The sequence below is a fragment of the Geotrypetes seraphini genome, chromosome 16, assembly GCF_902459505.1.
Source record: "Geotrypetes seraphini chromosome 16, aGeoSer1.1, whole genome shotgun sequence".
NCBI classification, from domain to species: domain Eukaryota; kingdom Metazoa; phylum Chordata; class Amphibia; order Gymnophiona; family Dermophiidae; genus Geotrypetes; species Geotrypetes seraphini.
The window spans coordinates 35,743,545-35,769,941 of NC_047099.1; the positions used below are offsets into that span (position 1 = coordinate 35,743,545).

General features: G+C 41.2%; 1 protein-coding gene across 1 annotated transcript in view; it reads left to right on the forward strand.

Annotated features, from left to right (window-relative positions):
* LOC117349802 overlaps positions 1-26,148 on the forward strand; it is a 73,194-nt gene extending 47,046 nt beyond the window's left edge. Inside the window, exons 8-14 of the mRNA XM_033923397.1 lie at positions 907-1,132; positions 1,492-1,715; positions 2,761-2,875; positions 18,234-18,278; positions 19,820-19,938; positions 21,516-21,669; positions 22,694-26,148. Of these exons, the coding sequence (XP_033779288.1) occupies positions 907-1,132; positions 1,492-1,715; positions 2,761-2,875; positions 18,234-18,278; positions 19,820-19,938; positions 21,516-21,669; positions 22,694-22,803 (993 nt within the window). The 3' untranslated portion in view covers positions 22,804-26,148. The remainder of the gene's footprint in view (positions 1-906; positions 1,133-1,491; positions 1,716-2,760; positions 2,876-18,233; positions 18,279-19,819; positions 19,939-21,515; positions 21,670-22,693) is intronic.
* The last annotated feature ends 249 nt before the right edge of the window (positions 26,149-26,397 follow it).

A 26,397-nucleotide genomic window follows, 5' to 3' on the forward strand; every position in this document is an offset into this window, starting at 1 on the left:
GATTTAAGAACTACTGAAGTATAACATAACATATGCTAGTGTTTCCCAACTTGGTCCTGGAGTACTCCCTTGCCAGATTTTCAGGATATCTGCAGTGAATATGCATGAATGAAATTTGCATATAGAGGAGGCAGTGTATGCAAATCAAGTTTATGCATATTCATTGTGGATATCCTGAAAACCTGACTGGTAAAGGGGCACTCCAGGAGTGAGTTGAGAAACATTGACATATGCTGGCCACTCAGATCTGTAGTTGAGTAAGATATAAGATTTTATAAATAAATGTCAAAGTGCATTTGGAAAATCTTTTATTCAGACCAGTGATGCCTTGAAAGTATATCTGCCTTCTAAGGGACCAGTGGACTGCATGCAGGAACAACCGGAACATCTATAAAAATTCATAAAAAATAGCCAAATAATAGTTTTCTCTGCTTTTTAAAGGGCCTGTGTTAGGTATGCATGGAGACAGGCTACTGCTCGTCTTCTCTAGCACTTGGATGCCCTCCTGTGGCGATGCCTATTAAGAATTGCCAAACCCACCTTGCTTAGAAAACTGTAGTTTAAAAGCAAAAGAGCATGTGCAGTGTTTTCCATCCCCTGATATACTCTTTAAGATTGCGGTAGGCATATTTTTTGGTTTTGGAATGTGTTCCTGATTATTCTGAACCCCGAGTGAATGTTAGAAACACATCCTGAGCAAGATGTATCCTGTTAACCGGACAGTGCAGTGTCCAGTGGTAAGAAGGAGGCCATGCATACTGTACAGCTCATTTGAGCTGGCTGTGCGTCACTGTTTCAGCACTTCCTCAGAAAAGGGTTTTCACTGCTAAAATCAAGAAGAGGGAGGTGGCTAGAAGACAAGAGGGTAGGATGGGAGGGGTAATGCACACCAGCTAGCTTTCTTGAAGACTGAACAAGAAATTTTGTTCACTTTGTTTTGCCTACAGGAAATGGAAGCATAAGTTTGGGATTGGCACAGATAACAGCTCTCGCTGTCCCTGCATCACTGCAAGACAGGAGAGAGGGGAACAGGGAGAAACGGCAGAGGGCATAGGACAGGTAAGCACCTGCTCCAAGGCCCATCTGCAACAAGGTTCTCTACCAGAAAGCTGGCTATTATCTAATTGTCCAGGTCATTAGTATTATATTCACTTTGGCAAGGTTGATCCTGCTGGTTTCTTTCCCCATTCCTTTCTCTTCCTCTCCCTCACCTGGCTTCTCCTTCTTCTCTCCCTCAGTTTTCATCCTTCCTTCTTCCCTTCCCTCCTTCATGTCCATTCTTCCCTTTTTAAAAAAAAAAAAAAAAATTCCTTCCTCAAGCAAGATACTTTTTGTAAATGTTCACAAAATTGCCTTTGACGTCACTGCCTTTGGCTTCCGCTGCTTAACCTTCCCTTGTCGTTGAGTCGCTTAAGAAACCAGATCTTCCTTATGTGGTTTTTTCATCAGTGATTGTGGGGAAAGGACACATCTTTTATTTTGTTTCAAAAGCAATCATGTCTTTGGAGGAGTCCGAAAGTGAAGGTTGCAGGCTCTCAGTGGCTCTTTGGCTGGGACTGGGGTCTTTCCTAGGACTGCAGCTCTGTCTCCTAGCCCTGCTTTCCCAAGGGGTGTATCTGGCCAGCTTACAGCGGGAGCTGGCACAGCTACGAGAGGAAATAGAGGCGAGGCGCTATGCAGTAGGGGCAAAGGATGCTAATCCTGGCACTGGCAAGGTAAGCACTTGAAGGAAACGCACTGTGAAAAGGCACTAGGATTTAATTTGATTATACTGAGAGATCCTTGCCAGGGCACTGTAGTACCTTGCTAACCATTCCGGCACTTGCTTTTAGACAGTCTGTCACTTGTAGAGAGGCTGTCTCACTGTAACTAACACAGGGCACAAGGAGATTCTCTCACTGCAAAGGAGCGATTATGACACAGGGGGTATTGCCGAAGTACACTGGAAAAAAAAATTTTTTTCTAAGATTTTTTTATTGATTTTTTCACATATCAACAAGTGTTATAAATTTTCCATACATTTATCTTAACAATACACTTGATATCTCTATAATGTATTTTATATAAACCATATTTTATATTATTTTTCTTATGAATTTATATAACATATATATTGTAATGATTTTATCAATTATTATTTAATTATGAACCCTTTTCTCTCCCTTTATCACATTAATTTCTCATAGGACTATCATTTATTCATTATGATATATTTTTTATAATGTATAATAAAGAGAATAAATTCCTTACCCCTTCCCTCCCTCCCTTCTTTAACCATTATCTTATTATGGGGAAAAAAAAAATTAAAATCATTCATTGCAAAAAAAAGTCAAATTTCATCAAATAACAATAAACTTTTATTTATATTGACTGGAGTAGCAGTACAGCAAATTACACATAATTGGAAAAATTATGACAGATTGAACTATAATTTTTGGTGGAACTCAGTTTGCCATATATATAAGATGGAGCGTACATTTGCAACACAAAAAGGATATATGGATAAGTTCAAGAAGATTTGGGGACCATTAACAGATTTTTTGAAAAAAAAATTGATGCTTGGATATTATCCTTACATCAGGCAATGAGGAGAGGAGGGTGAAACTACAGGCAAAATTCTTATTAGGAAACAAGTTTCCCATAAGATGATAAGTTTATCGATGGCGTCTTTTGTCTAGTGAGGTTACAGGTATAGGACTAGAAAATTAGACTGTGATGGATACAGGTTTCTAATCCATACCTTTCTCTTTGAGAGTTCAGGGAGCGCAGGGGTTCACAGGAGCTCCATCCTCAGATGGTATACTGGAGTTGCCTTATCTATCCTGGAGCAGAAAGAGACGGGAGACCTCCACAGGGAAAACGCATCGATCAAAGAGTAAGTGAATAAAATAGCAAAGGCCTTTGATCCAAAATGAGATCCTTTAGTCTTTTGATGCCACAGCAAGTACAAACTGAAATTTTGCGGGAATATGAGAAAAGCTGGCACTGTGGTGTTCCTGTCCTGTGATGGGGTGGTAGTCAGTTTTTAGCACCATGTTACATCTACCTTGATGAGGCTTCACTTGTTTGCCAATCAAGGCCCAACTTATTTTTAAGCTGTCATGCTGGGAATTTGTCCAGAATACCTCACAAACTAATGATTCTCTAGAATTTCACTGGGTTTTACTAAACGGCGGTTGAGGTTTTTACTGTGGCCCGGCGAGGTATTCGTTTATTTTAAAAATTTATATGCTCTTTTATTCCAAAACGGTTTACAAATAATTACATACATAAAATATTATAAAATTCAGAACAAGGTAAGAACAAAACAAACAGATTCAATCCGTACATAAAATCAATTTCTCAAAGAAATGCATCTACAAATAATTGTGTTTTTGGCATTTTCCTAAATGAGCGCTTATCTCTACATTTCCGGATTTGACCAACCAGGCTATTTCACAACTTAACCTCGTGCACTAAAATCAGTTAACATGCCTTAGTAAAAGGACCTCTATATGTTATATGTACCTGGTACCAGGGAGTTGGTGGAATATGAGCATCCATACCATTACCTGTTGAAATCTGTGCAGAAGAATTCTGAGAAAGGCTTAAAACATGGTTGAAAACTCACTTTTTAATGTCTGAATTCAGTTAGCTATTTTCCAGGGAAGGGACTCATTAAGGGGTACCTGACTGATGTATTTTGTGTGTGATATCCTATTTTATGTGGCATTAATTTCCTTTTCTTTTATATTGTTTCATTTTGTGAACTCCAACAAATAAATATACTAAATCGATAAGAAACAAATAGTTAAATTTATGTTTATGTTTATTAAAAACTTTATATACCGCATAACGGCCTAAAAGGATCCAAGCAGAAAGAAATTAAAACTGTATTGTTTGACAGATTTATCTCCTATCCAGAAGTCACACTAAATTTAATAATTTTATTCTTTTTCTTGAGTATTATGTTGTACTTCCACTATTTGCACTTTGTAATTCGCTAATTGTCCAGCTCTACCGGGCCATGGTACAACCTCACCTGGAATACTGCGTCCAGCACTGGTCGTTGTACTTGAAGAAGGACACAGTACTACTTGAAAGGGTCCAGAGAAGAGCAACTAAAATGGTTAAGGGGCTGGAGGAGTTGTCGAACAGTGAGAGATTGGAGAAACGGGGCCTCTTCTCCCGTGAAAAGAGACTGAGAGGGGACATGATCGAAACATTCAAGATAATGAAGGGAATAGACTTGGTAGATAAAGACAGGTTGTTCACCCTCTCCAAGGTAGGGAGAACGAGAGGGCACTCTCTAAAGTTAAAAGGGGATAGATTCCGTACAAACGTAAGGAAGTTCTTCTTCACCCAGAGAGTGGTGGAAAACTGGAACACTCTTCCGGAGGCTGTTATAAGGGAAAACACCCTCCAGGGACTCAAGACAAAGTTGGACAAGTTCCTGCTCAACTAGAACGTACGCAGGTAGGGCTAGTCTCAGTTAGGGCACTGGTCTTTGACCTAAGGGCCGCCGCAGGAGCGGATTGCTGGGCACGATGGACCACTGGTCTGACCCAGCAGCGGCAATTCTTATGTTCTTATGTGAACCGCCTAGAAGTCGTCTGATTATGGCAGTATAGAAGAATAAAGTTATGTTATGTTATGTAATGTAAATCACATTCATCAAGAAAAGAACTCCATTAAAAATAGAAAAAGAAAGATTAAGAACAAAAGTTTAAAAAAATATATATTTTTTCTTCTTCATGAATATTATAACAAACTACAACTCCATAAAAACCATTCCAATGACAAAACAATAAAACACTGTCTTAGAGACATTTGGAGCATTGAGATTAAGCATCAAATTACTGCATCTCAATGGCCACGAATTTGGTCTTGAAGGATGAGTTGTACAATGTCGGCATCTATGAGACAAACTTGGTTTTTTCTGTTGCACCGAGCTTTCTGGACCCCTGTTCGTTTACAATAAATTAGATAGCTCCAAGTCTAATAGATGTTGGCATTGTCATCTCGAAGCGGGGACTTTAGATCATTTACTGTTCTATTGTCCATTCATTTTGGCTTTTTGGAAATCAATTTGGGGCCAAATAAATTGTTTGTTGGAAAATCTTGTGGCTCTATCCAATGATACTATATTATTTGGAATGTCAATGAGGAAGAAAAGTCAAATTTCTGCAAAGAATAATAAGCTACTACTTATTATGACAGGAGTTGCCATTCAGCAGATTACATTTAATTGGAAAAATTGGAATAGATTAAATTATAGTTTTTGGTGGAATTCATTATGTCATATATACAAGATGGAAAGAATGTTAGCCTTGCAGAAAGGTAATTTTAATAACTTTCAGGAGGTTTGGAGGCCATTAATAGAATAGTAGTTATTGGACTATCATTTTTCCCTAATAGGTATAATTGCAAAGTATGGGGGGATGGGATTTCTGATTTGATATTAAATGATTAGATTAATAGGACAGAATATATAATATATTATATGATATATGTACTACATATGAATTAGTAGGGTTGGGAGGGAGGGTTTAAATATTATGATTTAAGTTAAATTGATAGAGAATCAAGTGATATTGTTTAAGTTTAAATGTTATTTTATGATACACTTGTTGAAAGATGTAAAATGAATAAAGACAAAACAAAAACAAAACAATAAAACACTCAAATCTCAATGAACCATAATTTATACAGACAGCTAAAAATTCTGCATTACAAAATCAATCATTACATAAACACAGATCACAGTCTCTAACTCCATTCTAATTTGGGAAAGCCAATTTTTTTAAAAATGTGCTTTTAAACGTCTTAACATTTATATAAGATTCTTCTTTTCTCAAATTATATAAGAGAATTCAAATAAACAAAAATAGGTATGCAGAACAATTTGCTCTAAAACCCAGTGGAAGGCATTTCTACCTCCCTTAATTCAATAATGAAAATGACAAATGATCTCATAGACATGTAGCATATGTGAAAAAAATTAATAACTTATCTTAAATAAGTCAACATATGTTCCTGTAACGCCTTTGCTCTTCTGATATGGACTTCAAGGCTCAGATTTCGAGCATGGCCCACAGATTTAGACAACGTGGCTATCCTGCCGATATCGTGAAGCGTGCGGCCAAAAGTGCCACTTGTGCTGAAAGTGAGTGGCTTTTTCTCCCGAAGTCCACTACTGACATCCCTGATCCGAGGGTTACCTGTGTCTTACCTTTCTCTGCTCCCCTACAGAATATTATCAGTCACCACTGGCACCTCTTGGGCTTTTATCCTGAATTCAGGAATAAACCTAGGTTTGCTTTTAAATGGACTAGGAACCTAGGGGAACGTCTTAAACATCATACTAGCAATATGATTGCTGATTCCCAAATGGGTCATGCCCCCTGTGGGGCATGTTGGTATTATCAATTTTCTATGAATCAACTCAAATTGAAGAAAATAGAAATTTGTTCAAACAAATAACGATTATACAAGCCAGAGAACAAATTGATATCAAGTCAGATTGAATTACGAAACTAAACTAAACCTTAAGTTTATATACTGCATCCTCTCCATGAAAATAGAGCTCGGCACGGTTTACAAAAGTTTAATAAAGGAAGAGAATAGCACATTGAATTTAGTGGATTGAGAATAGGGGGGGAGGAGAGCGTTACGTTTTTGTGAAAAGACTGGTTTTCAGATGCTTACGGAATAGTTGGAAGGAGACCTGAGTCCGCAGTGGGGTGGTAAGGTTATTCCAGAGCCCTGTAATTCTGAAAAAGAGAGATTTTCCCGATTTTCCCGCATAGAGGATACCTTTTAGAGAGGGGAAGGAAAGTTTAAGTTTTTGTGTGGGCCTGGTATTGTCGGGATTCGGTGAGTTCCAATCCTATATGGTATCCTCCCTCCCTTTATCCCTCTTTCTTGGAATTCCTCAAACCCTAATACCACCAGATCCTCCCACAAATTAAAACTATCCTTCCCCCCACTAAAAGGCATTTTCCACACAGGAAAGCTAGGGACCTCCCTCCACTTCAAAATCACTGAGCTCTGGAACAACCTTACCTCCCCTCTTCGGAACTTGAGCTCTCTCCAAGTTTTCCGCAAACATCTGAAAACCTGGCTTTTCTCAAAAAATGTAAGTATCCCTTCAATTTAGGAATCAAGGAAACTCTTATATCTTGGCATCCCAAGTCCTCTAAATTTTCTTCACACTTCTACCACTAACCCTCCTTTCTATTTCTCCTACTGTAAAACGCGTCGAGCTCTACGAACGTGGAGATGATGCGGTATACAAACCTAAGGATTAGATTAGATTAGATTAGAGGAGGGAGGATGCCGTGTAGGATTTTAAAAGCTAGGCAGGAGCATTTGAAATGAACCCTGGCGATTATTGGGAGCCAGTGGAGTTTGGAATTACCAGACCTCAAATACCCAAGGCACTACTAGACTGATTTTCGTGCCCTTACTGGGGTAGTAAATTCATCATTGGTCTTGGTAAAGTGATATCTATTATAAACTTAATTTAATTGTATTCAATAATTATAAAGTGCATTGAGTACATAAAGTGCTTAAGGAAGGCACTTATCTTTTGTGCCCGATGGCTGCCCAATCGTTTCACACTCAGTTTCATCAGGAACTATGCCTCCTTCAATTCATGCACCAAAAATTATTTTAAAAAACTCTTAGTAAGCAAAAATGGCCAGCACCCGCACAGCCAAAATCATGTCCAGTTAAACAAAGAGTATCAAGGCAGCAAGGAACAGATCAGTTAGAATCTATTTATATAGATCTGACAGACTTTTTTGGAAGACTCTCAAGATGTAATACTTGTAACTTTTTTGAGTGAGAGTGATAAGGCATTGATGATGAAAATTAATTTTAAAAATAAAAATGCTTTATTTTGTGGAGCTAAAGTTCAGATGTTCTCTGATGTGGCAAGATCGACCCAACTCAGAAGGAAGGGCTTTTTAGCCTTGAAACCTCGAGTTGTGGAACTGGGAGCCACATTTTTTCTGAAGTTTCCTTGCAAGTGTTTGGTGACTTTAAGAGAAAATGGGATGCCCATGTGGGATCCCTTAGAGGGTTAAGCCAAGGGAACCTGTCACCAGGAGTGGGATCCCTAGGGTGGGTCAGTAGAGTGGGCAGACCTGATGGGCTATGGCCCTTATCTGCCGTCGTCTTCTATGTTTCTATATTATATTTTTTGGGATCCGGCTCAGTTAATAAAATTTCAGATGGAATTTCTGATTTTGTAATGATAATAATTATGTAAAATGATTTGTTTCCATATCCTGTTATGTTTCTTTGTAAACATTATCTGAAATTTCAAAATAAATTTTAAAAAAAATTTGCTGCTGCTGGGTCAGACCAGTGGTCCATTGTGTCCAGCAGTCCGCTCACGCGGCAGCCCTTAGGTCAAAGACCAGTGCCCTAATTGAGTCTAGCCTTACCTGCGTATGTTCTGGTTCAGCAGGAACTTCTCTAACTTTGTCTTGAATCCCTGGAAGGTGTTTTCCCCTATAAGAGCCTCTGGAAGAGCGTTCTAGATTTCTACCACTCTCTGGGTGAAGAAGAACTTCCTTACGTTTGTACGGAATCTATCCCCTTTTAACTTTAGAGAGTGCCCTCTCATTCTTTCCACCTTGGAGAGGGTGAACAATCTCTCTTTCTCTACGAGGTCAATTCCCTTCAATATCTTGAATGTTTCGATCAGGTCCTCTCTCAGACTCCTCTTTTCAAGGGAGAAAAGGTCCAGTTTCTCTAGCCTCTCATTGTACGGCAACTCCTCCAGTCCCTTAACCTTTTTTGTCGCTCTAGGAGAGTAGATCTGACCGAGGATTCTGTTATTGATTCTTCAAGAATAGCAGAAATATTGTTGATATCCAATGCACATAAGTTCTTCACCCCCTAAACTATACCATTCCCTTGGGTTTATGCAGCCCAAAATTAGACTCATACATTACTGGTCGTATCAGCACTGCATTTAGCAGAAGAAGAAATGGGGAAGTGTGTACCGGTAATCCTGTTGCCAGTGCTTTGTTTTTCTGTGGTGAGGCTGTGATGTCTGTTTGCCTGTGCATAAAGCAAATTTCCAGAACACTACAAATTTTTTTTTTATAAAAAGCATTTTATACTTTGTAAACAACAGATAATTCTGAAGCTTTTTAATTTGATATGGAAATGCGTTCCAAGTGGCAGATACCAAATAAGAAAACCCCACCAAAAACATTTCTTTTGGATCAAATTCCCTTAGGATTTGGGAAATGTAAAGATAAAAGTGTCACATAGAGCGTTAGATCTATTACACCTTGAGAAACAAATCCAGTCTAACATATATTGCAGACAGGGCCGACTCCAGAGATTATGGTGCCTAGGCCCCTCCTCCCTCCTCTGGTACTACTGCCTGGTCTCAGCAGGATGCAGCTTCATAGGTATGAAGGGACCCAGACCAAACAAAGAAAACATTGCCCAGACCGTAACGCTGCTGCTACAAGCTTGTGTACGTCCAACAATGGTTGATGGGTGCTTGTTCTCGGCGGTTTCACAACTGATATGCCAATGTCCATCCATTTGTTGGAGCTCAAAACATGACTTATTGGAGAAGGCAACCCTCTGCTAGTCGTTGCAGATCCAAAGTTGGTACTCCTGTGAAAATTGCAGCCGGTTTTTTGTTGGTTTTTTTTTTTTTAGGAACCCTCATGAGCATGGGTACAGTTACCAGCCTTCTTCTCGGGAGCCCCATTCGCAACAGGGTTCACTGCACAGTTGTTTTGGACACACATCTGGATGTCTCCTGGTTCGTTTGGATGTTGAGTTGCTCCATGGTAGAATGCCAATTGGCCCGCACCATCCTGCACAGCCAACATTCACTTCTGAAATCAATGGCTTGTGCTGCCCCACAATTACCATGTCAAGTTGTCGAAAAGGTTCCATTTGTCCTCTCATGGTACACTTTAACCACAGCAGCCCGTTAACATTTCACAAACTCTATCATTTCTGAAATGCTGCCGCCCTTGGCCCGGTAGATGATGATCATGCCTTTTTCAATGTCTTTTCCCATGACAGCCACGGTTGCTATATTGGCAACTTGCTGACATCCAACCTTATATACCCAAGAAATCTGCGTAAAACACGTGCATTTGTTCATTGGCTGTGCGTCCCTGACATCAGAGGCAGGCGGTGGTCATCATAATGTGATTCAATTGTGCATTTGATACCCACTAAAGCAATTGATGTGCCTTGTTCTTCTAAGATTATTTGGAAAATTATTAAATCTGTGAAAGATTCAGGAACTAGTATTGTTAATGCCTCATTAAAAGAAGGGTATGTACCTCATCGTCTGAAGGTTGCTACTATTACCCCAATTCTCATAAGAACATAAGAACATAAGCAATGCCTCTGCTGGGTCAGACCTGAGGTCCATCATGCCCAGCAGTCCGCTCACGCGGCGGCCCAACAGGTCCAGGACCTGTGCAGTAATCCTCTATTTATACCCCTCTATCCCCTTTTCCAGCAGGAAATTGTCCAATCCTTTCTTAAACCCCTGTACTGTACTCTGCCCTATTACTCCCTCTGGAAGCGCATTCCAGGTGTCCACCACTCGTTGGGTAAAGAAGAACTTCCTAGCATTCGTTTTAAATCTGTCCCCTTTCAACTTTTCCAAGTGTCCTCTTGTTCTTTTATTTTTCGAAAGTTTGAAGAATCTGTCCTTCTCTACTCTCTCTATGCCCTTCATGATCTTATAAGTCTCTATCATATCCCCTCTAAGTCTCCTCTTCTCCAGGGAAAAGAGACCCAGTTTCTCCAATCTCTCAGCGTATGAGAGGTTTTCCATCCCTTTTATCAAGCGTGTCGCTCTCCTCTGAACCCTCTCGAGTAACGCTATATCCTTCCTAAGGTACGGAGACCAATATTGGACGCAGTATTCCAGATGCGGGCGCACCATCGCCCGATACAATGGCAGGATAACTTCTTTTGTCCTTGTTGTAATACCCTTCTTGATTATGCCTAGCATTCTATTTGCTTTCTTAGCGGCTGTTGCGCACTGTGCCGTCGGCTTCATTGTCATGTCCACCATTACCCCCAAGTCCCTTTCTTGGTTGCTCTCATTCAATAATATCCCTCCCATCGTATAGTTGTACCTCGGGTTTCTGTTTCCAACATGCAATACTTTACATTTCTCAACGTTGAACTTCATCTGCCATCTCGCCGCCCATTCCCCCAATTTGTTCAAGTCCCTTTGCAATTCTTCGCATTCCTCTTTAGTCCCAGCTCCACTAAATAGTTTTGTATCGTCCGCAAATTTTATTATCTCACACTTCGTGCCTGTTTCTAGATCATTTATGAATATATTAAATAGCAGCGGCCCGAGCACTGAGCCCTGCGGAACACCACTCGTGACCCCCATCCAGTCCGAGTAGTGGCCCTTCACCCCTACCCTCTGTTTCCTACCCGCCAACCAGTTTCTGATCCATCTATGTACATCTCCGTCCACTCCATGGTTCTTCAGTTTCCGGAGTAGACGTTCGTGAGGCACCTTCTCAAAGTTGGAAGGAAAGATCAGTGGCGTAGTATGGGGTTGGGGTGGACCGCCCTAGGCCCTTGGTTGGGACACAGCACCTCTCCCCACCCCACGCCATGCCCTCCCTTCCCCTCACCCCTGTATCTCTTTAAATCTTCACTAGCACAAGCAACTTCTCAGGCCTGCTGCTCGCACCAGCTTGGCTTCCCTCTGAAATCACTTCTGGGTCACAGGGTCAGAAAGTGACAGAGGGAAAGCCAACACCGGCGCAAGCAGCAGGTTGGAGAAGCTGGCGAAGATTTAAAGAGGTACGAAGGGAAGGGCGCAAGTGTGGCATTGGATGGGGAAGAAGCGGAGGGGCTGAGAGGAGGGCGCAGGGGTGGAGAAGAAGGTGTGTGTGTGTGTGGGGGGGGGTGCCACCACCCTCGTTACGTCACTGGGAAGGATTGTGAAAATCTGGATAGCTTTAGATCTATTTTTACCTTTTTTGGAGAAAGTGATTGAAAAGATAGTGTTTTTAACAGATGGATAATGTTGAACAGACTGGGACTCTTGAAGAGGGCACGGAGTTGTGTCAACAACTGATGAGATTCAGCATGGAATTGATGGAGATGTTAGTTATTGCTTAGCGTCTTTGGATGTATCATCTGCATTCAACACTGAACATTGATGATGTTGGAAAAATTATTGAAGTTGGGTGTAAAAGACAGAGCTTTTTAATGATCTCAATCATTTCTGAATGACAGGTCTTTTCAAGTTAAGGTGGGTGATAAGATTTCTGGCAAATATAGGATGATGATGGATATGCCACAAGAGGCAGCTTTCTCTGCCCCATTACTCAATCTGTATGTGGCTCCGTTGTAATTTAGATTTGAAAATTTGCAAACCAGCTGATGACATCCAATTTTTCTTTCCAGCAAATGAAGGAGATGAAGTTATGGAAAGCGTGTCTAAATACATAGAAGCTGTTAATAGGTGAATGATATGTAATAAGTTGAAAAATCCAAAGTGATTATGATGCATAGGTGTGAAGTTGTACCATCGGAACCTCCTCTAAAAATTTCATCTAGTTCTCTGGCGGTAAAATCAGTGATAAGAAACTTACGGCGTTGACTTAATGAGAATTTGTCATTTCAGAATCCAATCACTCATGATTCAGTTCTGGTTTTATTATTTAAGACTAGTTGGTAAATTGAAGCGTTGGACTTTCGAGTTGTTGTTCAGTCGTGCCTTTTCTAGATCAGACTTTTGTAATGCATTGTATATTATATTATTGGCAGCAGTATCGCTTCTTCCTCTGCATTTCAGTTGCTTGGCTATCGTTCTTTACATAGAGAGCTACTCCTCCACCTTTTTGACCATCTCTGTCCTTCCTAAAAAGATTATATCCCGATGTTTGCATCCCATCTATAGAAGTCACTGAACCATGTCTCTGTGATAGCAGGTCTGCTTCTAACATCAGGGCTTGCAGATCCTGATCTTTGTTGCTTACACAGCTAGTGTTTGTGGTCATCGCTTTCCAGCTATCTTTCAGCAGCTCATTTTTTGTATAGGTTTATGCTTAGTTTCACTTCCTGTTACATTGCCTAAGAAGTGAGCTGCTAATATTGTTTACATTGCTATCTGTACTACCATCACATCTTGTCTTTTGCTCTGGGTGGCCTCCATAATTGTATTTCATACATATGCCACCCCCACCTTCTAGTCTAAATGCCTAGAAACATATTGTCTAAATTTCTCAGCAAGGATTCTTTTTCCTGCTATAGTAAGATGTACTTAAAGCCTTCTTGATGACACCAGGCTTTGAGCCATCTATTGAAGTCCTCTGTGTTGTTGCACTCAGGAAGAGCAGACATATCCAAAAAGCACTGTTCATTGACAACTGAGCTTAATCTTTGGTCCCCCTCCTTGATGTAAATTCTCTTAATGTTTTAATTCATTCCCTCATAATATCTAAAATTGATTATTGTAACTCATTATATAAAGGGTTGTGTCAAAAAGATATAAAACACCTTCAACTCATACAAAATACAGCTATCAAAATTATTTCGGGCTCCAAAAAATTTGATCATGTCACCCCTTTGTTACAAAAAGCTCATTGGCTGCCTATTTAACCGATTTTATAGTTTATTATCTCTCCTATTCTGTATACATGTATTCGATGATTTACATTGTGACTATTTCTCTGATTGTCCAGCTCTTCTTATTGTAAACCGCCTCAAACTATCATGGCTTTGGCGGTATACATAGTAACATAGTAGATGACGGCAGATAAAGACCCGAATGGTCCATCCAGTCTGCCCAACCTGATTCAATTTAAATTTTTTTTTTTCTTCTTCTTAGCTATTTCTGGGCGAGAATCCAAAGCTTTACCCGGTACTGTGCTTGGGTTCCAACTGCCGAAATCTCCGTTAAAACCTACTCCAGCCTATCTACACCCTCCCAGCCATTGAAGCCCTCCCCAGCCCATCCTCCACCAAACGGCCATACAAAGACACAGACCGTGCAAGTCTGCCCAGTACTGGCCTGAGTTCAATATTTAATATTATTTTCTGATTCTAAATCTTCTGTGTTCATCCCACACTTCTTTGAACTCAGTCACCGTTTTCCTCTCCACCACCTCTCTCGGGAGCGCATTCCAGGCATCCACTACCCTCTCCGTAAAGTAGAATTTCCTAACATTGCCCCTGAATCTACCACCCCTCAACCTCAAATTATATATGAGAATAAAATTATTATTATTATTATTTCACTCCGGATCACCTCTTTTAACCTTTAAAACTATACAAACTAATACCCCTGCATTCATAAATAGATTACTGATTCCTTATGACCCTCCCAGAACTTTAAGATCAGCCTCTCAACATTCCCTAAATGTCCCATCCTTAAAAATAATCGGTACTCGTCATACTCTCATTTTCTCAGTTACTGCCCCCTTAATTTGGAACTCTCTCCCTCTATACCTCAGAGCCAAACAAAACTTGCAGAAATTTAAAAGTAGCCTAAAATGCTTTCTCTTTAAAGATGCTTATAATCGATTTCTTACATATGTATTTACTTCCGCATTACTTAATTTGTCTCTCTTCCCTATTGTATTTTCCTTTTGTAATAAATTGTAGTTCTTCCCTTTTCTCCCAGTGTTTTCATGTCATAAGTATGTTTGTTTTGTTGGTCTATGTTTAATTATTTAATATGTTTGTCCCCTATCTATTTTAAATTACTGTGTACAATGAATGCTTTGTACCCTTGGAGAAGCGTTTAATCAAAATTCAAATAAACTATGAAACTATCTTGTTTTGTAATATGGCTCGAGGTCTGTCTACCCTCAGGCAGAAAAATATCTTATTAACTAGAAAGATACCCTCTTGGGAAATGGCTAACATCTTTCTCAGATATTTTTGAAAGTGAGTCCCAAGAGGAAATAGGGTGGCTTATTTTGGAAAGTTCAATATGTAAATTTAGATGTCTAATATGGTTTTCCAAATTCTGAACCTTCTGCTCCACCCCCCGCCAAAAAAAAATCTTGTCTTTAATTAACTTGACATCAAAAATTGGATCTTATCTGTGCCTTTTTGTAAAACTCCAGTTCTGCCCTAAAGAGATGAAATGTAGTACTTTGGGCTGTACTTCAAACTATCAACATCTATTAAAATAGCAGAAATATAAGATGGAAAAAATGATTGCGTTACAACAGGGGAATATTCATAATTTTAAAAAAATATGGGGACCGTTGGCTAGTTACTCTAATGATCAGATATCTTAGCACATGGATAGAATATATAGGGGGTTAGGGAGGGTAATTTAATTTACTTATTTGGATGTAGGAATATTGACAAAAAAGGGGTTATTTACTTTATATTATAAGAATATTTGAATGTAATTCAAGTGTTATGAAATAATTGTATTTTAATATGTAATTTCACTTGATGTAAGAAATGAAAAGGAATAAAGATTTACAAAAAAAAAAAATATAGCAGAAATATTCAGAAATGTCTTTATCCAGTCTACCTAGAGCAGCCCAAATAAAGTCTAATATAATCAGTGGGAGTTCTATAAAAAGGATTCCTACAGCAGAAGCAAATGCACACTACTTGTTGATCCTAAGGGTAAAATGTTCGGTCTCACCACTGGGGCCAAAGCTAACCAGGGCTAAGCCGCACCGCTGCAGAATCCTTCAAAACCAGGGTCCCAAAAGAACATAAGAATAGTCTTATGGGTCAGACCAATGGTCCATCTAGCCCACGGAGGCCAATCCAGATCACAAGAACCTGGCAAAAACCCAAATAATAGCAACAGTCCATGCTACCGATTCAGGGCAAGCAGTGGCTTCCCCCATGCCTGTCTCAATAGCAGACTATGGACTTTTTTCTCCAGGAACTTGTCTAAACCTTTTTTTAAAACCAACTATGTAAACCGCTCTTACCACATTCTCGGGAAATGCGTTCCAGAGCTTCACTATTCTCTGAGTGAAAAAAAAATGTCCTCCTATTGGTTTTAAAAGTATCTTCCTGTAACTTCATCGAGTGTCCCCTAGTCTTTGTCATTTTTGACGGAGTGAAAAATCGATCCACTCGTACCTGTTCTACTCCACTCAGGATTTTGTAGACTTCAGTCGTATCTCCCCTCAGCCGTCTCTTTTTGAAGCTGAAGAGCACTAACCTTTTTAGCCTTTCCTCATACGAGGAGTTCCATCCCCTTTATCATCTTGGTCGCTTTCCTTTGAACCTTTTCTACTACTGCTATTAATTATTTCTATAGCGCTACTAGACGAACGCAACGGTGTACAGAGTCACAAAGAAGACAGTCCCTGCTCGAAAGAGCTTACAATCTAAATAGTCAAGACAGACAAACAGGATGTCATGGATATAGTTAAGGGGAACGGTTCATCTGCTGGCTGGGTTGGAGGGCAGTGGAGAGTAGGGTTATGAATTGAAGGCAATATCAAAAAGGTGGGTTTTCTGTCTGTTTTAAAACAAACAAACTCAGTTAATTTATTCCAGGCATAGGGGGCAGCTAGATGAAAGGAACAAAGTCTGGAATTGGCAGTGGAGGAGAAGGGTACCACTAAGAGTGAGTTGTCTGAGGAACAGAGTTCTCTGAGAGGTGTATAAGGAGAGAGAAGAAAGATTGAGGGGCAGCAGAATGAACACACTTGTAGGTCAGCAATAGGAGCTTGAACTGTATGCGAAGGCCAATTTGGAGCCAGTGGATTTAAGGAGAGGGGTGACATGAGCGTAGCGTGGTTGGTAGAAGATGAGTCATCATGCAGCAGTTTGCGCAGATTGCCGGGGGGGAGAGGGAGAGGCGGCACTGCGGGAGACCAGTTAGAAGTAGATTGCAGTAATCTAAGCGTGAGGTTACAAGAGTGTGGACAAGGGTAGTGTACTCAGAGAAGAAGGGGCAAATTTTGATGATGATGTAGACAACAAAAAAAAGGGACAGAAACCCCACGTAAAGTCAAATACCAGAAGAACAAGTGGGGAGTGGGATAGACCACGTCAACCTTGGGGTAGACAATCTTTATTTGTAGAAAACAACTTACAAATGTAATACATATAAAATCAATGACCCAAAAGTCCTGTAGGCAAAGACCCGACACAGTCTGTGTTTCGGCCTCCGAATGCAGGCTTGCTTCAGGGGTGTAATATATAGGTCTGTCCACTAGATGTCACTCCAATGCTGGGAATACACTATAAATGTGAAGCGTCTGCCCAACTTTAGGCAGCCAATAACAGTAAAGATAACTTTTGGAGGGGGTCGCAAATCGGGTGCACATTATACCTCTGTACATGTTCTCCAGCATGAGCAGCATCTTCCACCTGCTGCTCGCACTACCCTCGGCAGTCTTCCTGATGTCACATCCTGGTCCCGTGACAGGAAGTGATGTCAGAAGGAAGCCGAGGCTAGCATGAGCAACAGGTGTATCGGAGCATATCTGGTAAGAAGTGGCTCAGTATTCAAGGCCCAGTTAAAAGCCCACCTCTTTGAGAGTGCTTTCGACTCCTAACTCCTCTCACCTTGGGTTCTTCATCCCCAACCTTATATATTTCATGTCTGTCTGTCCAAGTTAGATTGTAAGCTCTTCTGGCAAGGGACCATCTATAAATGTCAGCCCACCTCTTCGAGAGTGCTTTCGACTCCTAACTCCTCTCACCTTGGGTTCTTCATCCCCAACCTTATATATTTCATGTCTGTCTGTCCAAGTTAGATTGTAAGCTCTTCCGAGCAGGGACCATCTATAAATGTCAAAATGTACAGCGCTGCATATGCCTTTCAGCACTATATAAGTGATAAGTAGTGGTAGTAGTGGAAGATTCTGCTCATGTGGGTGAACATTTACAGAGGTATGCTGGGGACGGAGAGCAGGAGAGGAACACTCTTGCATACACTATGTACAGGTCATCTGTTCTAGTGTATATTTATCTTATGAATTATTTCTTATGAAGGGAATTTAAAAAATATATTCTGGAATCTCTTGTGGCACCCAGTTTGCAAGACACTGCTACACATCACACTCGCTCACAACTCCACCACCCACTCAGTCGCAAAAGGCTCCTTTAGGTAATGCTTCTCGTAAAGCTGTCATCCCTCTCTCTCAACCTAGTTTCTCTTCAGTCCCTCTTTCAGGCATTCTCTCTCTCTCTCTCTCTTTCTGTTGTGTTCACCCATGCCAGTCACATTGGCACTCATGACAAAAGAAACTGATGTGTCTTTTCTATTTTGCTTACAGAGAGACAATCAATTATCCACTTGAGTCCAATTTCCAGCTTTAGTGGTGAGTGCTACCGTCTTTCCCAAGCAAAAGGGTTACTGTGTAGCTGTGGAGATGAAATTGCCATTGAGGATTTTCTGAAAGGGATTCTGCACGCTCTTGACTTGTACCAATGAGGATTCACTCTATCCTGGAGTTTTAGTAAGAGCTCATAGAGACAGAATTTGTGTCTAGCTCAACCTCAGTCCTTCTACACCAGCATTCTTCAATGCAAGTTTTGAGGTTCAGTGGCTGTGCCCATTCATGCTATGATTCTTCCCTCTCTCCTTAAAGAATGACATGGGGGAGTATTAGCACTTGAAGCATCATTTTATTTAAAGTTTCCCTGTAAATGTTTGGTTAAGATACAAGATACTGAATTTGTTTTTTGGGATCCCATTCAATTGCAACAATTTTTGTTAGCTCGTGAACAGAAATGAGATTTCTCTTTTTCTTTTCCTTTTTCGTTTCTTTCTTTTATTCTTTAATGAGAAAATAAGGTAGGTATGTCCATGTCCCAATATAGTAAGAAGTGATTTGGATTCTTTTGAATTCAACCCATTTCTTTGTTTTTCCTTTAATTTAGTTGATAAATAAGCAACGTTTCCCCCTTTTAGTGGGCTTGTAAAGGATTGTTTGTTGTACGGTTTTGTTGTATTGAAAATGTGTTATGGAAATCTTTTTTTCTTGATATCTTTATGATATTGTAAACGTATTAAAACTCAAATTAAAAAAAAAAAAAAAGAATGACATGGGGATGGTTTTCCATCCCCGCACTTAATTGAAGATTCTTTTTGCCTTGAAATTTTACTGTAAGGAGTCTGTACCCTGTGCTTATACTGAGGATTTACTCATTCTTGGAGTCTACACTCACTCTTGTACTAGGATTACCAGATTTCTGGTAAAACTCGGACACATCCTCTTTTTAGAGGACTGTCTGGGTGCCTAGAGTGATTTCCAAAACCCGGCAGTTTGTCTAGGTTTTGGAAGGCCCCGAGCTTGGGGCCACAACTGGAGGGCATCTGCACGTGTGGACATGATGTGATGTCATCATGCCAATGTCCAAACATGTATGGAGGTGTTTCAGAAGCAGCCCCGAGCTCAGGGAAGGAGACATGAGATCTGTTTGGGGGTGGGGGTGGTGGCAGGGCAGGGCCAGGTGTCCTCATTTTTGTAAGAGGAAATCTAGTAACCGTATCTTTTACCAGAGGTTCTCAGCCCAGTCCTCAGGACACACCCAGCCAGTCAGGTTTTCAGGATATCCACAATGGTTATGCATGAGATAGATTTGCATGCACAGCTTCCACTCTATGTAATGTACCTGGAAATCCTGGAATTTTATGAAAAGAATTCCTCATGCTTGTCTCTCAGGTTTAGATTCTAATTTCTGTGGGTACATTGTAAGGACCTGGCATGCATTCTGTATGCTGAGTTATTTTTCTGAATTATATAAAGAACTCTTTCTAAATGTAGCATATGCAGCTTGACACTGAGACTGAAAGATATGGTGGCAAGAGGCAGATCTGGGAGTTCGTTTTCAGCGGAATGTTTTTCTTTCTTTCCAGAATTAACTGACATGACAGAAATTGCCTGGAAGACGTCTCTGAGCCAAGGCAGCTCGTTCGATGTCCGGGGGAAAACCATCAGTGTGAGAGATCCTGGTTTCTACTTTATTTACAGTCAGGTAATGCGAGAAGACAAGTTTATTTTAATTGTGAAGTCAAACGCCACACTCTTTCCTTTCCGGCTGTTATCAAGGATCCTGCCTTCTGTGTTGCCTCTTTCCATAATTAGGAATTGTGATATTTCAGGGAGATCTCATATGATGTTAAGAAAATAAAGAATAAAGGGAGGTTTTCAGGGAGGTTTTTGTATCAGTCTGCTTTCTGGTAGAATTCACTACCAGCTGTTATAAGACAGTCATCAACTTATAAATATTGAAGAAAAATGCTTAAAACATATCTCTTAATTTGGTAAATGTGTTAATATTAGTTGATAAGTAGTATTTCACTTGATTTATTTAAAAAATGTATATATCATCTAGTCTCAGTGGTTTCCAAAATAACATACTTTCCTAGGAATGCAGGGCCAGTGTTAGACAAGGCAGAAATTAAGAAGCCTTCCTGCTCCCCTCCCCTGATTTCCCCACCCATCAAATGCCCTCCTACCCAGCATCCCTCACTTCTTTTTCAAAAATCAGCTGCTCCAGGGGCTCCCAGGACCGGAATATTTGTCCCTTTTCCCCCCCTGGTTCCAAAGCCCCCCTCATCTGTAAAATTCAAGGAAGTTTCCAGTATGGCAGCAATCTCTTGCACTGTCCGAAGCCTTCTCTGCCGTAGTCTGTCCCCTGTAAACACAACTCTCTCTTTCCACTTGGGTAGACCATGGCAGAAGAACAATGCCTCAAGTAGCTAGAGAATCGTTTCTGTGTTGGCAACCTTCTTGCATTTTTGCAGGTGAAGAGGGAAAGGGATTTCAGAACCAGGTGGGGTAAAGGGATGGACATCCCAGCCCACAGGGGGCCCCTGGATCTGTGGGGCCCAGTTTGCCTCCTCCCCCCCCAAAAAAAAAAAAAAAAATGCTGGCTGTGTAGGAATCAGTGCTCAGAAACAGATGTTTTTTCAGACCAAAACCCCCAGGAAAACCTGGTTGGTTTATAAACTGGCGTAAGAGGTTTCTATCATTGCACTGAATTTTGTTATAAGGCAACAGCTCCAACTATGTATAAACAAAAACTTATCTGTATTTGCTGAAGTGATTTAGGTAACTCTGGGTCCTGATGTGCTAGCGTCATCTGAAGACCCTTAGGCATTGATTACAAAAAAGCGCGGTCTGTCTTGCTCTGAAAAGACTTCCAAAATGACCGTGCCCCAGCCCCGTCCCCACATGAACCGCGTGTCTCCTTCCCCGAGCTCAGGGCCGTATCTGGATATCCTCCGCACATGCGCAGACTTCACTGCAATGCTGTCATTCACACGTGACATCATGTTGACATCCAGACACGGCCCCTGAACTCGGGGCCTTCCAAAACCTTTACAAACTGCCAGGTTTTGGAAATCCCTCTGGGCGCCCGGACCATTCTCTTAAAAAGAGGATATGTATGGGTTTCCCCGGACATCTGTTACCCTAGTCCTGACCGATATCATATGCAAGAATGTTTCAGGGCAATTTTGAAGGGAAGGTTGCTGCAGCCCTTGGTTCTCGGGTCTCTGTGCTAACCCGATAGGTTTGGCCAAAATAAGGCTATCTGATCCATTGCAGGTCCTGTTTCATGACAACACCTTCACCATGGGCCATATGGTGACAGTGACACGGATGGTGGGTGGGTTTGAGAGCCACGATGAGATCCTTTTCCGTTGTGTTCAGAGCATGCCGCAGGACAAGGACAGAGCCTACAACTCCTGCTACAGTGGCGGTACGTGGCAGGTCTCTTTTTAATGCTGCACAATTTCTAAGCCTGAGGAAAGGACACGTCCCTTTAACAAGACATATGATTAAACCTGAGCAAAGAGCAGCTCTTCAATAGCCACACCTGATCAGATATACACCATATTCTCTCTAATAATTGCCTAGACAATTATTAGAAACACCAGCTCTTCTGAAGTCTAGGGTGGGTTATTAATGACGGTATTATTTATTTCCTCTGCCTCTCCTCCCAGTGATGACCATTTCTCTTCTCCATCCTGCCCCCCCCTGTGATTCTGTCTTTCATCCTGCCTCCCACAGTAACTGGCCTTGCACCCCTAGGAGCTAACTTTTCACAAAATGTTTGGGGGTGCTAAGCTCAACAGAAACTATCCTTCTGCAGACATAGTTAAAGAGTTTGCTCAATATTAGGGGTGCTCAAGCACACACAGCATCCACCAAGCTGGCTCCTATGCCTCCACCCTCCCCCAGATCTCTCTTCTAACTTCGTCCCCTCCCTCTGGAATGCCATGCCATCACACCAAACTCGTAACCCTTCTATTCCAAAATGCCTATCAAAACACAAGTTAGCTATCTCCATAGCCATCCTTCAACGCCTATTAAGAAACGACCGACCCTTCCCTTTTAATTTTAACTTTGATGTAATTTTGACTTCCTCCCTCCCTTGGTATCTTCCAAAATCCCTCTGACAGATTTCTTCTTACTTCCGTTTCCGGAAGACACTAAAGATGTATCTCTTCTCCTTATAGATGACTCTGACCAGTATGTCCATCTCAGCTGATCTATACTGCCCCATGAACTGTTCTATTGTTATCGCTGTATGAAGTCTTTTGATAGCTGCATTGAATCCTTGTTGAAATATTGCAGGATAATATAGTAACTAGTCAGGAGCCATTTCTGGTCCGTTAAATCACTCTGAATATCAACCCCCAAGCTTATAAACTGGGAAATGCGCTATAGTTAGTTTTTAAAGTTCATAAGCAATAACTGATGTATTTTATTCCCCCCCACAGGTGTTTATAAACTCCATCAAGGTGACATTATAAAATTGCTCATTCCTCGTTCAAACGCTACCATAGATATGAGAAGCCATGCCACTTTTTTAGGATTAACCAAGCTCTAAGAACTTAAAGCTGAGCGTCCATCCCGGAGAAGTGATGCCCTCGAGAGGAACAAACAGCAAGGACTGTGAGAATCGTCCCATGGAGTGTTTTTGGCCTTGGAAACACATCCAAAGAACAAGAGGTGAGCAGGCTGACAAAGAGCATTCCTTCCTTTGCTGGCTTGCAGACACAGAGTGATAGAGCATTGCTCATTCCTCTCTTAGCTGTGATGAAAAATCGCTCATTTATGTGGGGACTTGTGATGCGTCACTGTAGTGGCCCTGGTTATGATTGTTTTTATTTGGGATATCAAAGTGGGTTACAAATACACTGAACAGTAATCAGGAACTTAACCTGACACTGTTCTCTGTTTGTCTTACATATGGTGTTGAACCACCATGTTTGATCGAGGAGTTGATTTGAGAGATTGACTGTGACTTCACATCCTGAGGCAGCTTATAATTAGCGAAACGCTGGCCACCGTCGATGTGCGGTGTCTTTCTGTTTACTCAATAGAATTTGGCTTTTCAAATCATTTTCAGATCATAGGGGTCCTGATACAAGGCAGAGTATATCCCACTTGCATTGCACAAGGCTTTTCTCTTGAAATATTATTGAGGTTTTTTATGCCAGTGACTTTATTACACCCTGTAAAACTCCACCTGTTTTCAACCTGGAGGGGGGGATCTGAGGCTTTTTCCTCCTCTTAATAATTTTCACAGAAGAAGCGTGGCTGATGTGCGAATTGTGGGTTTTTCTGCCTTGTTCTGGAACTCTATGCCTGTGGAATGTTTAGTACTTCTCGTTGTGGACTCTGCTGATCTTTCATGAGTAGTTGTGCTGTGCTGTAAACCAGGTCGAAAGTGTAGTGAGATTATATTGTTTGGTTTTTCAAGGGGCTTGTGTTGTGTTTGCTAGTTGAAGCAGATGACATCAGCTTTTTTGCTGCTGGGAAATGAATATTTTGCTTTGCTCCTGGAGACTTGATTTTCTTTGGCTAGAGCAAGGGTGTCAAACTCAATCACATAAGGAGCCGAAATCCAAAACACAGGCCAAGTTGCATTTTTTTATTAAGATACTTAGGCTTAGTAGAAGTATAGATCCTTCCTCACCCTGAGATACCATATCACACGCCATCTTCATGCATTGATCATGTTCTGAAAATAACAAGCACGGTCAGGCACTTGAGTGGAACGCCCTAGCTTTTACACCAGGACTGGGTCCGTCTGTCTGCAAATGGGTACTGAGGTAGCGCATTCAGACAGCAGTCAACGCGGGCCACATAAACCGGCCAGGTGGGCCGGATTCAGCACGCGAGCCTGCCCTCTTCGATGCATCTCCCAAAGGTGACATGTAGCTAATGATCCATGAGGTGATTGCAGAACACGGTTCAGCTAGCACATCTCGTTTACATGTTCAGGAGAAAATAAAATAAAAAGGAATCTCTCATTCCTCCAACTGCTGGTCTCAAAGGCACTACTTTTCACTCAGCCTTTGTCCAATGGGGCCTTAACTCATTCCTTTCCTTATTGGGCTCAAATGTTGTGACTGTTCATCAGTCATTAGCCTTTCATCACCGACCTCACACACTGTAAATGAGCATTGCACATTCCTCCTGTCACTAACCTCAGACACTGCGATTAAACTTTGTTCAATTTTGCTATCATCAGCCTTGCACTTAATTTTATTTATCTGGTCACTGTCATGAATCCTCACTAGTGCTGCCTGATTCAGGGAAAAAATATTTTGATTCGATTCTTGAATCGATTTGATTCACTATCAATGACACAGCTTTTTAAGTTTAAACATTTTATTTAACCATCCCCATTTAAGCTTCCTCCGGCCCCCTGCGTGATTCTCAGCTTCCCAATCCTCAAAGCAAATCATCCTCAAAGCTTCCCCAGTCCAATTCTCATACTTACACTGTGGAATCATGGGGCGGAGAAATGCTTCTGTGGTGCGAGAGAGCGCCAGCCAAAAAATACAAATATCACCTTTGCTGCCACCGACGCTAATCTACATGACATCCGCTCAGCCCTCCCAAATCATTTCTTCTGATGTAACTTCTGGGAATGACTCCGGCAGGCGGCGGCAGAGAGAAAGCCTGACCGGGTCTCAGGGCCTACTTGAATCAGTGAGCCCGTTTTTTCTTAACAACGAATTGATTCGAATTGGTGAATCGAATCAGAAATCAGGCAGCACTAAACCTCACTCCCTCATCACCCTGCTGGCCTCATGAACTGTGATGTAATCTTGCTCATTTGTGCTGATCTCATACCCTGTGATGCAGCGTTCTTTATTTCTTCCCTATCTGGTCTCATCACATTATGATGTAACCTTGCAGATTCATTTCCTCATGTGACAGAGCAGGTGGCACTGTGCTCAGAAAAGGATTTGTACAACCACATGTATCGCACTTTGTAGTGTTCAGAACAAAAATAACACTTTATTAAACAGCAGGGAAGAGCCCGATCCTTCACAAGTTTCCCTTAATGGTTTTTTTTCCCCAAGAAATAGCCCTGCTTTTCACATGTCTTTTCATTAAACACAGGTCATATTTTCAGTAGGGCTTGCCACGCCCCAAATCAGTCTTTATCACAGATGTAAGAAACAGTTTTATGCAAGATTCAATCACAGCTCTACTCAGGCATTGGAATACCAGCAGTTTTCCACATAAAATCCGCTAGAGGTAAGATTCTCCTATCAGCAAACCAGGTCAGCTCTTCCATTCAGCCCCTCTGGGGCCTCCATATGCGGCAAAGCTGGCCCATACATACAGCACCGATACCCTCAGCCAAGCTGTCAGTAACTGTTTCACCTTGCACAATCTCTCTTTCTTAGCTCAAGTGGAATTAGCTTCCCCAGGCTTCTGCCACAGCCACAGCTAGGGACCTCCATGAATGATTCTCCTCTGTGCCAGCAGTAATATCTTATGTTTATTTTTGTTACCTTTTGGATGTTAGATATGCTTTTAGATCTTTATTTATTTTGGTTTTTTAAAGCTTACAGAAGGTGCATTTGTGCTTGTGTCAGCCCCACTGTTTGTAGTTTTATCTGCGATGGGCTTGGTTGTTTCTTTTTATTTTCTCTTGATAAACCTTGGACACATCCTGCCATAAAGGAAAGCACCTGAAACCCTCAAAACAGGAAATGACAGGTATAAAAAGGGATTTACAGAAGTGTAGCTGTGGTGTTTGTTTGTAAAGCAGCCTACTGGTTGCTGGGTATACCACTGTCCTAACCTGGCTGCATTAGAAGACATTCACACCCTTAACCACTCCACCCCTATGGGCATATCTGGCAGCTTGAAGCCAAGATTTAAGTGATAAATCCTAAGTGCTGTCTCACTATCTCCAAGTGGTCAACCTCCCTCAAAAAAACCCAGTTAGATCTGACTACCTGCAAAAAGTTTTGGTAGACGCTTTAAAACAACTAAAATATTTTAATTTAGCTCTCACCTTTTCACCTGGTTCATATCCCATGAGACCTCTTCCAATTTTAATGAAAATTCAAGTCTAAGGCCTAGATTCACTAAACTCACCGCTCTGGATCATTGTTGGGTGATTCGTGGCTGAGTTCTGCCGAGCGACCGATTCACTAGATTCAGCATGCAA